Source organism: Sinohyriopsis cumingii, chromosome 4, assembly GCF_028554795.1.
Source record: "Sinohyriopsis cumingii isolate HCF-2022 chromosome 4, ASM2855479v2, whole genome shotgun sequence".
NCBI lineage: Eukaryota > Metazoa > Mollusca > Bivalvia > Unionida > Unionidae > Sinohyriopsis > Sinohyriopsis cumingii.
In genome coordinates, this window is record NC_142964.1 from 22,968,991 (window position 1) to 22,983,465 (window position 14,475).

At 38.5% G+C, this 14,475-nt stretch overlaps 1 protein-coding gene across 1 annotated transcript in view; it reads left to right on the plus strand.

Annotated features, from left to right (window-relative positions):
- The window catches only part of LOC149800808 (uncharacterized), a 101,324-nt gene extending 88,443 nt beyond the window's left edge, over positions 1-12,881 (plus strand). Inside the window, exon 20 of the mRNA XM_089954800.1 lies at positions 12,190-12,881. Coding sequence (XP_089810926.1) covers positions 12,190-12,328 — 139 coding nt within the window. The 3' untranslated portion in view covers positions 12,329-12,881. The remainder of the gene's footprint in view (positions 1-12,189) is intronic.
- The last annotated feature ends 1,594 nt before the right edge of the window (positions 12,882-14,475 follow it).

Genomic DNA, 14,475 nt, shown 5'->3' on the forward strand with positions numbered 1-14,475 from the left:
ATGCATGTACCCCAAAAAATTGTGTCTGTGTATGTGTAAATGAGAGCGGAAACAAAATACAGGTTTCACTGGCACAGTTACCATCTTAAATCCATGCATATTAAATAACTAGTTCGATACTAACTTGTTAAACAAGTACTTCATATAGTTGTTACTTGTTTAATATTTTTAATATTTACTTTTTTGTGTACCAAATCTGCAAAATAAGCATAAATATTTTTTTATGTGCACTCACCAGTCAAATAGGTTTTATAAAAATAAGTAATTCCATTACAAATGTACAAAAAGATGCATAATTCTAAGATAACAAATAAGTGTTAGTTCCATTAGAATCCATTTAATTTCTTGCTAATACATTCACACAAATTTATGAAATTGGTGTTGGGTTTTTTCTTCACAACATTCATATCTGCTGGCCATGTCCAAAGGGTCCTATATCTGACTGATAATAAAATGCATTATTCAGGCTCAGAAATATTTTAAAAAGAATCATGTATTTAGGCTTCAGTACTACATGTAGTTCAGCTGAAAAAGGGCAAAGGTAATACTCATGCACCAGGAATTCAACAGGTGTGTGTACATGTACACTGCCTGAAACCAGTTTTGGAGTATACCATTCGGATGTGTGGGTTCAGAGCAATTTCCTTAAAAAATCTTGAGTCATTTTCTAAATGACAGAGGGAAAAAATAAAATGAACCCAGTATTCATTGACACGTTTGTTTTAAAACTATGACTTTGCTTCACTGCAGAGCAGCAGGAAGTAGCATGTTTGATTATATTAGCCAATCTCTCCACACCTATAACTTAAATGGATTTGCTCTAACCAGTGTTGATACTGGAAGGACAGTGTGGATGTTTACATGAGTATAGCAATGACCAAAACTACTAACAATTCGGCCCATAATATCATAATATTATAATAATATAATAATAATAATAGAATTCATAACATCCTCCAGAGAGGAATGATTAAAGTAGGCCCATGAGGTAGCAATGGCTCAAACCTCATGGGATTGTAGCTTCATAAAGGTGAGGTCTCAATCAGTGAGAGACTCCAAAGCTCATTTGATTTTAATGACAATCCACCAGAAGATTGTGGCTGCTGAAATGTCTACAGAGCCCTTAATAGGGAGAAAGAGATGTTTTCTACCTTTTCTGTTTGCTTTGGAGACATTAAGATAGAAGCCAAGAGCACACAAAGGGCATAAAAGTCTATCTTGATCATCCCCTGTGCATAAACTGAGACTGGGAATCTCTATGGGTAAGGGGATAAGACAGCCTGAGTCAATGGACAAGGTATGAATTTCACTTCGTCTTGCAGAGGCAAGGGTGAGACAGAACAGTTTTGAGTGAGATCCATAAAGGAAGCTCCACTCATTGGTTCATGAGGTGCTTTGGTTCACGACCAAAGAATACACTGCCTTGGAAAGATTCCATCTGGGCACAGGAGAGCAAGAGACAGGTCTCGGAAGCTCAAAAACCTTATAAGATCAGCAAGATGCAGATGTGAACCGTTAGCTGTGCCATGGAAGAATTTGCTCAGTAGCCTTTGATAGTGGACCATCTTTTGGTCTCAAAGAGGAAATAAGGAAATCAGCAATGGAAGTTACAAAAGGGCAGATAGGATCAACGTGTTTCCTACTGCACCAGTTACAGAAGATTCTCCACCTGGTGTCATAAACTTTGGATGTAAAAGCTCTCCTGGCTTGAATGATGCAGCTGGTGACTCTCTCCAAAAACTTGTTCTGGCAGAGAGATCATTTGAGATGAGCCAGGCATGAAGGTGGAGAATGTCTGGGCTGTTGTGGAATAGGGATTCCCAGTGTTGTGACAGGAGATCTCTCTTGTGTGGTAGAGATCTGGGTCGGGGTCTCAAGAGGTCTAGGAGAACAATTATTCATGGTCATTGGGACCAAAATGGGACAGTGAGAATGATCTGAGCAGTGGAGTTCAGACTCATTGCAGAACTTGTGCTAACATTCAGAAAGGTGGGAAGGCATAAGCAAAAAAGCAATCCCATTGGAATTGGATGCATCGACTGTCCATGCTTTCTGATCCGGTACAGAAGACACGTAAAAGGGAAGTTTGTTGTTGAGCTTGGTCGCAAACAGGTCCTCTAGAGGTCTCCCCTAAAGGGAAAACAGGGACTCTGTTACCAAGTGGTGAAGAAACCATTCTGTGAGGATGGCTTAGTCTGTTCTGGATAGGTTGTCTGCTAATATGTTCATCTTGCCCAGATTGTGGTGAACTCAGATTCTGAGGCTGCCAAGAGGAAAAGGTTCCATACCTCCTTGACATTGTAGGTAGGCTATGACAGACATGTTGTCACATGACACATTGGCCCCTTATGCACCCTTTCAATGCCAGAAATACTGCTTCCATTTCTTGGTTGTTGATGTGGAGGGACAATACGGTCCGAGTCCAGGACCCAACCATTGTCTGTGATGCTTGACCAAGCCTCTGAGAAAAAGCCTAGGCAAGTACCTACTAGAATGTTTGGGTAGGGGATGCATGGCAGGAAATGGGGTGATTTGCTTGGGCTTCTATGCCCCCATTCCTGTCCTGTTTTTGGAAAGGAGGGTGGGTTAGAGAACTTCCTCTTGGATCTGTGGTGACCTGGCACCATGGACCTGATGAGGGAGGAGGTGGTCTAGCAAGAATTTGTGGATTGGACTGAGGTTGTGCCTGCTTGAAAAATTTGGCAGATGGTCACTGAGGAAGATTTGCTTGACCTCGTTTCCTGGTCGACTGCGATGGACCAGGAGTGGAGGTAAAAGATCACTGTTGGTGATCGAGTAAGTCTTGAGAAGCCACGGTAAGAATGAGGCCCCCAAAGAGGGTCATTGCTTGTAAAGGAGCAGCCCTTAGAAGGTCTTTACTGTGGTTAAGCAAAACCTTTGATGAGTCCACTGCAGCATCACAGCGGATGTGCAGAAATTCCACCAATAATGCCATGGCAACAGATAGCACATGCTGGGATATTTTGGCTACAGCCTCCAGCACATGTAATGCAGCTGGATTCAGGGAGACCACTTTCTGCATACTAAAGGAAGTAGCTGAGAAAAAGTCGACATGCGAGGCTATAGTTACAAAACACTGGTTTTTCTGTTCCATGGCATCAATTGTATTGACGGGAAGGCATACCCAGCATCCTGAAGAAATACCCACTTTGGTTGCATCAGCATCCAAAGGAGGAGGTTTATTAGGCCACTTTCGGCAATGTACCCAGTAGCTTGAAGAACAAATAAAGGTCTAAATATAGAGGGAGGTAAAGACCCTCTATGTTGTGGAGCAATATTTTGGCCTTGCGAAAACCTCTTTGATATTTCATCAATCGTAGATCAGTGCGGGAGAAGTTAGAGGTCTGATTGAGGTGGTACCCCAGAGAACTTTTCCTAACTGGAAAGGATCTTTTTGGATTCTCTGCCAGATGGTTTGGGGCACAAGTCAGCTGGTAACAAATGGTAGACCTTGTTTACCACCTTATTAAAAGACCAGACAACCTCTTCTTCCTCATCCACCTGAGATGCCTTTGAGAATGCATCATTGCCAACAGCGTCTGTCTCAAACTCGTTGGAGTCAACGAAGATGGAGAGAGCATCATCATCGTCATAGTCAAGGACATTCTGAATTGGAGAGTGGTTGGGTGTCACTATGTCGCTTGATGGAGGGGCATAGGAGTACTATGTGTTGCAACCCCTGGTTGATCAGGAGGCAGAAAGGGGACATGAGAACATCTAACTACTCTCAATGATGTAACACCTGTAGCCTTCCGAAAGGAAACCACTTGGTGAGGTGATGTTGGGACACAAGCTGCAACATTACTTTGATTGGTATGGCAAGATCCAGTAGTCCATGGGGCAAATGGACCAAAGTCCCATGGGGGCATAATGGACCAAAGTCCCTGAAGTGGAAGGCCCCACATCCAATAAGCGTTCATATATATAATTGGGTGGGGGGTCACTGAAACAGTCCCCATCCCTAGCCTCAATCCTGTGTATGGATTGTAAATCCTGCACAGGGTGGGATGGTGGAGGGGAAGAGGGGGAAACTCAGTCCTGGCCCTGGCCCTGTACCACAAGTTTGATGAGTGATAGATGGAGAATACAATGGGTGCAATGTGTTGTTCTCGCTAATGGAAGGGGCCAACATGCTGCCAGAGGCACAATGAGTATTGTGGTGCTCACACTCCCTAATGTGAGGTGCTCAACCTCTCTAAAGGGAGGGTGCAACCAGTGGTTATGGTGCTCAACCTCCTTCAAGGGAGGGTGCAACCTGCTGTCATGGTGCTCAACCATCTTAGAAGGGATGGCACAACCCACTATTGCGTTGCTCTACCTCCCTAATGGAAGGGTGTAACCTGTGGTCGCAGTGCTCTACTTCCCCATCAGAAGGAGCAACCTGCTACCTAAAGTGTGAATGCTGTTAGGGATGTGAGAACTTTCCATTATCTCCCTACAGGGGAGGTTGAATGGCTTCTCAGACATCAAGACCCCTCTTTTGGAGGGGCTTCAACAACTGCTAAAGATGCTTATCCTAACATGTGAGATCTGGAAGAAAAGCCAGAAAAATCAGATGAAGAAGAGGGAATGTTCTTCTGTTTCTTCTTTGATAGGTGTGCCTAGAATCTACTAGATTCTGTTCCATCTACAGTTGAACCCGGTTATGTCGCCGGCCTAGGGGTTTGCCAAAAAGCGTCGAGATAACCGATGATCGAGATAAACGAAAACCAATATGGCGGCAATATATTAACATGTGCTTGAAATTTCTTTATGTACATGATGTGCGTTAATAAATGAGAATGTACATGCACGTGTTTTTGGAGGTTTTTTACACAACAGCGTTGCCGCGATTTGTTTGATGAAGCGATCAGCATGCTATAAAAATGTACATACATGTTTGCTAACAACAAAAGGCATATGTGCACCAACTAACAGCAGAGATTTACCAGTATACAATACAAACCACCGTCGACTCTCGATACAAACCTTTATTATATTCTCCAACATTGCAAACACAAAGATCGCTCACAAAATCACAAAAAACGTGCGGGGTGTAGTTCGTTTTTACAAAAAGCTAACCAGTGTCATCCGGATGAGCTCTACTCTTGCCCACGATCAGTGCCACCTTCCTTTTCTCTGCTTGGAACTTCCTGTCCCACTTTTTCACCCATGCACTGAATAGATCTCCTGTGATCCAGGCGCTTGGCTGGCCATCATAATCACATTGGAGAACTTTGGTCTGCTTAAAGCATCTGGGATTCTTGGACGGTAGTGAGATGGTGAAGTGACATCGATAACTAACATTTTCAAAAGCCGGCGATTGGTCATGGGCATCGAGATAACCAACGTTAAGTGGCAAATTTGGCCCTCTTTTGTGCTCGAGATATTAGGGTTCGGCGACATAAAAGAATCGACATAACCGATGAGAAAATGCTAAGACAAAGAGAGAATTTGGCGGTTCCACTTCAAAAACGTTGACTTAATAGGGTTGGCGAGTTAACCGAGGTCGAGATAAGTGGGTTCGACTGTACTAGATTCCAGGTGCTGGAAGACTACAAATCACAGATGGTGCAATGGTTTTTTCTGAATGCACATGTAGCACTTGGTGCAGTCTGTGTGAGTATCTCACGAAGCCTTTATGTGGCCCCTGTCACATGATGAAGCCGGGTTGGGACTGGATTAGGGAAGACACCAAAAGCAACTGCGTTTACAAGATGTTTATTTATAAACACAATTTAAGTATTAACAAATCTGACACCATTATAAACAAAAAGATAAGGAAAATTATGAAGTTCCTAACATGGAACTACATGTATCAACAATTAACTCTAACGAGAAAAAACTCAAACATGAAAATAACAAATGGAATTTCAAAACAAACGTGAATTCCTATCACTGATCAACAAAATAAAAGTGATCTACACCACAATATAAAGAGTCTTGAATGCATCGTTCAAATAACGATTTAGAAAAGAATGTAATTATGAATGTATCGTTCAAATAATGATTTAGAAAAGAATGTAATTATGAATGTATCATTCAAATAATGATTTAGAAAAGCAGGTAAATTTGAACGTATTGTTCATAAAATGATATTGAAAAGCAGTGTAAATTACGAACCTATCGATCATTCACATAACGATATAGCAATAGGAATGAATGAAATTACAAACTTATCGATCATTCACATAACGATATAGCAATAGGAATGGATGAAATTACGAACTTATCGATTGTTCACATAACGATATAGCAATAGGAATGAATGAAATTACGAACCTATCGATTGTTCATATAACGATAGGAATGAATGAAATGACGAACCTATCAATCGTTCACATAACGATATAGCAATACGTGTAATTATGAACCTATCGATCATAAACTGATATTGAAATAGGAATAGGAATGAATGAAATTATGAACCTATCGATCGTTCATATAACGACATAACAATAGGAATGAATGACATGAACCTATCAATCGTTCATATAATGACATAACAATAGGAATGAATGACATTATGAACCTATCGATCGTTCATGTAACGATAGGAATGAATGAAATTATGAACCTATCGATCGTTCATATAACGACATAACAATAGGAATGAATGACATTATGAAATGCAATTGTGGAAATAACATGGAACACTATAACTATCGTGGCGCCCATTTGACGACCAAGATGTTAACTCCGGTTCCAGTGGCCGAGTGGTCTGAAGTGCTCACTGTTCCGGATCACTGCCATCTCACCTCTGTCTGCGTGGGTTTGAGTCCAAGGCTCGGCTAGCATGGGTATGTGGGAAAGCCTGCCAGTAGCTTCTCGTGGGTCGGTGGTTCTTCCCGGGGTTTGCCAGGGTTCTTCCTCCTGCAGTTATACTGGCCGCCATGTATAGCCTATCTTGTGCTGAAAAATGGCGTTAAACCCTAGAACAACAACAACAACAACAACTCTGGTTCCACGTGCTTTAGTAAATGGCCAGAGAAGCACCCACGCATGGTCCGCTCCTCTCAGTCTGCTGAAGGATCCCTCACATCACAGACCCGATGGTCGTGAAGACCTGGTCCCTTGCATCACAGACCCAATCCACTCTTCCGATCCAACGTCACCAAAACACAGTGTATACATCATACGAAACCCCACAGAGTTCTGTGACTCCACATCAAACGATGTACAAGGCATGGCAGGCATGTATAAAGCAGCTTTACAGCTGGTGACTCCACATCAAACCATATACAAGGCATGGTATTTAGGCAGCTAAAATGATAACTAAACCGTGTAGTACATATGACATGGTTAAGTACTTCTTCATTGATATATGTAGCGCATGTGCGCACATGAATTTGTTACCCATTCCATTAATAGTTTAATGCAATCAGCGTGTAATTAAATTCAGTTTGTCTGTTCAGTTACAACAAATAGCTAACTTGAACCAGACTATAGTATTTCTAATATGGCGTTGTATAACCTAGGTATTGACTCTCCATAGAGTTTAGAATAAATATATGTTTCCTGCTTGTTAGCTACTGCATTCAGTGAATATTTTGCAGATACAAGTCTTTTTGAAACATTAATTAAGGTTCTAAAACATCTAAAGTATGAAAACAATTCAGTCATATAAACGAATAGTAATAAAGAAAATTTCATTAATTCTACAGCTGGAGATTTGCTTCTGTAAAGGGGTAAGCTTCCTGACAAGACTCGGCGTAATGTGATTTGGTTATAGAGAATTTGCTGTATAAGTACACTAGCTGAAAAAATTATACCACCCTCGGGTGATGCTGTACGTGGCAACGAAACCCGAGTACATTTTTGACAACATATACATATTGATATAACTCTGTACACAATTCCATGACAGCCCCATGGCCCCACAGACTGCTTTGTCTCTAAATAATTTTTTTTAGTGGTGTGGTCCCTTGTTGTTGTGAAACTCGACTTGCACACGAATAAACAAAGGATGGAAATTATCGTTGAAGTATTTCCTTATTTATTTAAAGAAACAAGATATTTTCAGTTCTATTGATTTGTTTATTTAGGTAACATGCAAATACATGAATGTCAGTGCAAGTGTTATATGAAATTATAACTGTTTTATTGGGTAGAAAATAAAAATGGAGGAAACGATGTCCTCAACATCGGAGCAGGGCCTGTTATTGTTCCTTGAACATAGAGACTTACCCAAATCATTCAGTTAATATTTTAAGTAAAAGTGTCTACCACCATGGGTAGAACATGAGGTAGCTTCTGAATTCCCACAAAGAACAAAGTTCTAAGGGGGAAAACAAAAGGCTACAATACGGTTTTAGAAACGAACGGACAGTAGTAACACTGAGAATTATTAAACACTGTAGAGAGAGAGAGACCACTAACTGCAGTATCTTAGTTGACCACAGGCATAATTTCTTGGTCACAACGACTTATACAGCTTGGCAGCCATGAAAAGAATGACATATAGGTACATCTATGTTCTGTACATGACCATGCGACAGAGTGGTACTGAAAAGGTCAAAGGGTCATACTGACTTTTCTCCAAGCTGGGAGGATGTATTTGCATCATACGGACGGTATATTTTTGGCATGAAAATAGATTAGCTAAGCAACAGCGACAGGATAAGTAATTGCTACTACTGAAATCAGAGTCATATTCTGACGGCAAATGTTACAATAATAATTACTTAATAAGAGTTAGTCTATTGTTATGTAATGATAATGTAAAATTTGACTGTTTTAAATAACATCTAATAATATTTTTAGTTTCTTCTAAAGATCACTGTCTGGTGACCAGTGATGACATATGCAGTGATTATTAAGCTTCATGTTTAACAGGCTCTTGTCCAGATTTCCCATTTAAATACTTTGCATTTTGTGAAGAATGGAGAATGCCGTCCCTGTATCAGCATTAGAGTGTTGTAATGATGGGACCACTATGTCTAGATTGCAAAGAAGTTTTCATGTTGCTGGTTTACAAGGTTGCTGACTGCTCTCCAATACTCCTCTATGTTATGTTGACCCCACAGAGGAAATTCCTGACTTGGACTTAAGATTCCTGAGTCTGTCTCATCCTCAAGAGCTACTTTCTCATCATGGCTTAGATCCAAAAATCTGTTAGCAGGTTTCACCGCTGTAAAAAAAGATTGATTTAGACTTAAAATAAACAATGAAAAAACATGCTATGCATTTAGGCTTTTATGAATAATCTATTCCAACTTTAAAATTAATTATCTTGCAGTATAGTGTTAACTGATATATTTGATCTAGGGATTGAAATATATGTACATGAAAACTTCAAATAGTTTATGAATGACAAAATCTGCTTACCTTTGAAGCACACAAGACCTTTGTAAGACACTTGTTCATGCTTAAACTCTGATATCTAAGCACTGTTGAACTTGTAATATTTCTTAGTTTCTTTGCACTAGAAAAAAAAACATTTTGGCATTTTGCCATGAATTAACAAAATATGTATGAAGTGTCCATACATTTTCCTCTTAAAACATCTTGAACAATAAATTAACAATTAAAAATGACAAAAAATTCAAAATACTAAAGTCTGCCAAAATCATTTTTATGGTCAGTAACTCCCTCCTCCTAAAGGTTGACCGATTTTCATCAAAGATTCAGAAGACATCATGACCACATGTTATAACTGTATTAGTTATAACACCTCAAAAACATTCTGCATTTGGCCATGAACTACCCAAATTCAAACAATAGAGTAACCAATAAACAGACTGTTGTGCACATGTCAACTGTTTTTTAACAATTCTAATCCTATTTCTCTGCCATGTATCATCCCACTGAAAGGTCTCAACAAGTAAGCATTGGCAATATTAGCTCTCAAGCTCGCACTATTCATTCAGGAGTCCCTCAAGGCTCAGTTTTGGGCCCTCCCCTCTTCCTTATCTATATCAATGATATACCATTAAATAATGAATCCACAAATACAGATTTGTTTGCAGACGTTGCAACCTTGTATACATATAGTTCTGATATTGAAGTTATCCAAACAAGATTAAACTCAGACCTTATTAGAGTCCAAAACTGGGCACAACAAAATAGGATGGTAATTAATGAAGGTAAAACAAAATGTATGATTTTGGGGACATCACAAAAGCTACACAAGTCAGGGAACACAAAACTATCTCTTGCAATAAATAATCATCCATTAGAAAATGTCAAACATGAAAGGCTTATAGGTGTGTCCATAGGTAATACATTTATTATGGGATGACCATATTGATAAGCTTTGTAAAACACTGTCATCCAAAATTGCCCTTCTCAGCAGAATCAAGAAATATTTACCTATGGAAACTTGCAATCTATACTACAAGTCCTATATTCTTCCAACTATGGATTATTGTTCTAATGTATGGGGAAACTGTGCTAAATCTGAGCTTGACAGGATTTATAAACTTCAGAAACAAGCAGCACATGTAATTTTAGATGTATCTGTTGATCATCCCTCAAAAGTATTATTTACAGAACTCAAATGGTTCACAATATATGACAGGATAGATTTTCACAAGGCAGTTCTTTTGTATAAATGTCTACATGGAACTGCACCAGAGTATCTTCAGCACTTATTCAGGCCTTTTTCAACACAATACCGGTTGAGAACAATATCACATGGAAACCTTCTACCACCAAAACCAAGAACAGAGCAATTTAAAAAGAGTTTCCACTACTCTGGTACAGTTCTGTGGAACAAGCTTCCACTACATGTAAAATCTGCCAAAAATATTAGAGTATTTAAGAAAAGATATCATGAGCATGTATGTGTTTCTAATAGATAATGGAATTTAGTATTTTAATACTAAACATGTTAAAATAAACAGTAATTATTGCTATCTTCATATAATGTGCATTGTTATACTCTCCTTAAGAGGGTCTCAAGGAGAATAGTCCTTGACTAATGAGTCATCCTCTATAAATAAAGCATTATTATTATTATTATTATTATTATCATTGTTGTTGTTGTTGTTGTTGTACTGGAGGAACATCCAGTCCCAGTAGACTGGTTCTGGCTGAATTGATACAGCATGTAAAAATACTGGGGTTTTTAATTACATTTTTTTAAAAATTCTTTTCATTTTCAAAAGTAATTGATTTCAACTATGAAATGGTACATGCAGTAGAACACCTTTAAAATGGCAATTTTGCTAACTGCTTGTAAAATCACATGTATGCTTCTCAACAGACTTTTACTAAAATTTATGAAAACCATTTTGGCATTAACTCATTCGGCCCCAGCGGTTTTTGTCATTTTTGCCTGAAATGTGCGTAGGAAAGACATTTGGGGGGCTATTTCTGAATACAGCAGCTTTCAACAGATTTTCCATGAGAATAATGCCTAGTTGTATTAGAAACATCATTTTCCATTGGTTATTTTGCTTGCGCATGAGCAGAAGGGTAAAAGTTGGAGTTATTTTTTTTTTATTTTATTTTTTTTAATTTTATTTTTTTTTTTTTGCTTAATGGACCCATCATTTTTATATGGAGACCGCAATTTATTCCAAATGCCCACCTTATCCTAGTTTTTGCAAAGGTTCACCTGTCTGTGTGCAGTTAAGACTGGTATGCTTTAGATCTGTGGCCAAAAGGTCTAAAATCCGAACCCAAAATCGCATTCCGATCTCGATCAAATTTTGGGTGAAAAAAAAAACGGGTCCAAAAAATGAGGTTTTTCTCTCTGTATTTTGTAGTGCAACTAGAACTTCCAGATTATTTGATATCATTTTAGAGCTATATCTGTCTGCTTTTTTTTAATACCACCCACGTTGGTGTATCTTAAATGGCCTTGATGCTGCAGAGCTTTGAAGTAGGGTACAGCCTCATCATGCCTACAGATGGGATCAGGGCCGAATCGGTTAAGGACTTTTTAATTCTACCATTATGATGTTACAAACCAGTTATATTTTCAGTGGCTTAAATTAATGAAGAAATTATCCTGCAATTTCTTTATTTGAACAACACCAAACCAGGTCTCACTTTGTACATATACTTGATTATGCTATTGGAAAATGTCAGGTATGTAGATTTTTTAATGCAGAAATCAGTTTAGAGTTGCCATTAATATTTTCACCTACATTTTTTTATATACACTGGAAAAGTGATAGATGAAAATGTATTCAGACAATATAATTTATTTTATAATTTATTTTTTATTTCTTCGTTTTTCAGTAATCCTTTTGATGACAGTTTTTCAGTCCAGCAGTTACCAGAGTGGGCCACAACTCCATACCCACCTCCATTCAAATCCCAAAAAAAGAATGCAGTCAACAAAAACAAGAATAAAAACAAGAATCCTTCACCAACATAATTCTAGAGACTGTATCTGTTTCTACGTTTTCATTTTCTGTGTAGCAAATGTAGAAGCATGTTACACGTGGAGAGAGTGGGAGGTTTGGGAGGAAAATGGAGGGAGTGGGAGGTTTGGGAAAATGAGAAAGGCTACTCTGAAGAATCAAGCTCAACAATTCAACTTTATCATTCTGTTTAGATTATGTTATCATTAATCCTGATGTTGATGTATCTTTGGTAACATGTTTTTGTTAATGTACACAAAATCAGAGATGCTTCCAGTGTGCACATATCTTACAAATTCATGCACTTGGAAAGCAGTAATGCATGAGAACATCCACAAATTATTTCAAAGCTATAATTATTATCCAAGATGGCTACCGAAGTGGATTAATTTGAAATTTAACTACATCCACCATATCTAAACTTCTGATGATACCAACTCAAACACAGTATGCAAGTTTCTTTTTCAAAAGTCTATGGATATGTGCTAGTCATATATAAGGATTTCATAATTATACTTTCTATCACTGTTATGAACAAGGTGAAAATATCAAAATCATGGAAAAATATTTAAATACCAGCCTTGTAGGTTCCTTACTCAGCACTCTTAGCTCAACCTTTTCTGCATCATTCTCTGTCTTTAGTATGTCTGATATACCTAAAGATCAGAGCCACACAGATAATCCCATTAAGCAAAATCATGTAAAGAATGAAAATGAAAACAATGGTGCAGATGATGATTTGGAGTTATCCAATATGGCTGACATTTATCCAGAATTCCTGAGGGTCAAACATAATAAATACAGTATCACTGCGTATAGATCCACAAACGTTTGAGTTTGTAAAACAGATATTGGATTCAAAACCTTGCATGACTTCATGCAGTTCAAGTTTTCAAATAGTACTGTCTACAGAGCACAAGAGATAAACACTGACAGCTACATTGTATAAAACAACATTTGTCTTACATATTCAGGGGCTGAACTGTTTCACATGGTTAAATCATATCTCTAAATGTAGAGAAGATGAGAATACCCATACTACATGCTGACACCTACACCAGTAACTAGATGTAGTACCAAACATGAAACAGTTCCTAAAGTCTTTGACCTAGATGACTCATGCAATAAAATTTACACCCCTCCAGAGTGTCAGGCAGTTACACGCTCCATAAATCATGACCACAGCAGTGATGGCTTAAACCTTTATGATTTATTCATGTGTGTACATCAAAAAACAATTTAGAAACTTGGAGGCCCAAATTGAAGAATTAAAACTACAGTTACATGCTATTAGGTCAGTACAGGGAAGGATTAATGAGCAAGTAACCTCATGTGAAACAGCAATTCAGACTGACTCCCAAACAGCAACAATGTTAGATGCTTAGGCAGACAATCCCACTACCACCCAATTGAAAATGTAAAATGACCATGCAAGTAAAAACTGATACCCAAAGTAATCCTGCATTGCAAACAACAGTACCCCTCATCTCAGTCATGTGTCACACCTGCAACAGCAATAAGTGCACACCCATGGCCCTCAGCTCAGTCAAGTCTGTTGCCTGCACCAACATCTGTATTTACCAGTGCTCAGACAAATGTGTCAACATCAGCTCGATTAGTTCACACAACTAAAGCAACAATTTCAGCACCCCTTCCTCCAAGAGATGTGTCTGAAATTGAAAGCAGAGTCCAACACATGACACCACAAGCCAGAAAAGATATGATTCTAATAAATGGCTTCTAAATATTGAAAAATATAATAGCAAGGAGACTTTTGAACACATATGTACAGACTCGAAGAGGTGCAAAAATCGACAACATCATGGACAAAATATTGAATACTGACCTAACCGAATCCAACCAAATTATTATTTTAGTAGGTGGAAATGATGCCAGTGAGGGAAGGTGAATAAATCAAATCAGAACAGATTTTGAAAGTTTACTGTATGCTGCTAGGTATTGCAGTCCAGATACATGTAAAATAATGATATCAGGACTACCTCCTTGTGTGGACACCAAGGCGAAAGAAATCAATGACCTGATAATTGACCTATGTGAAGTCTTCAACCTTCAGTACATTCCACAATACACATCTTTTTTTCTTCAGAACCAGGATGTCAGCCTTAGTCTCTACCACAGAGACAAAATTCATTTAAGCAGA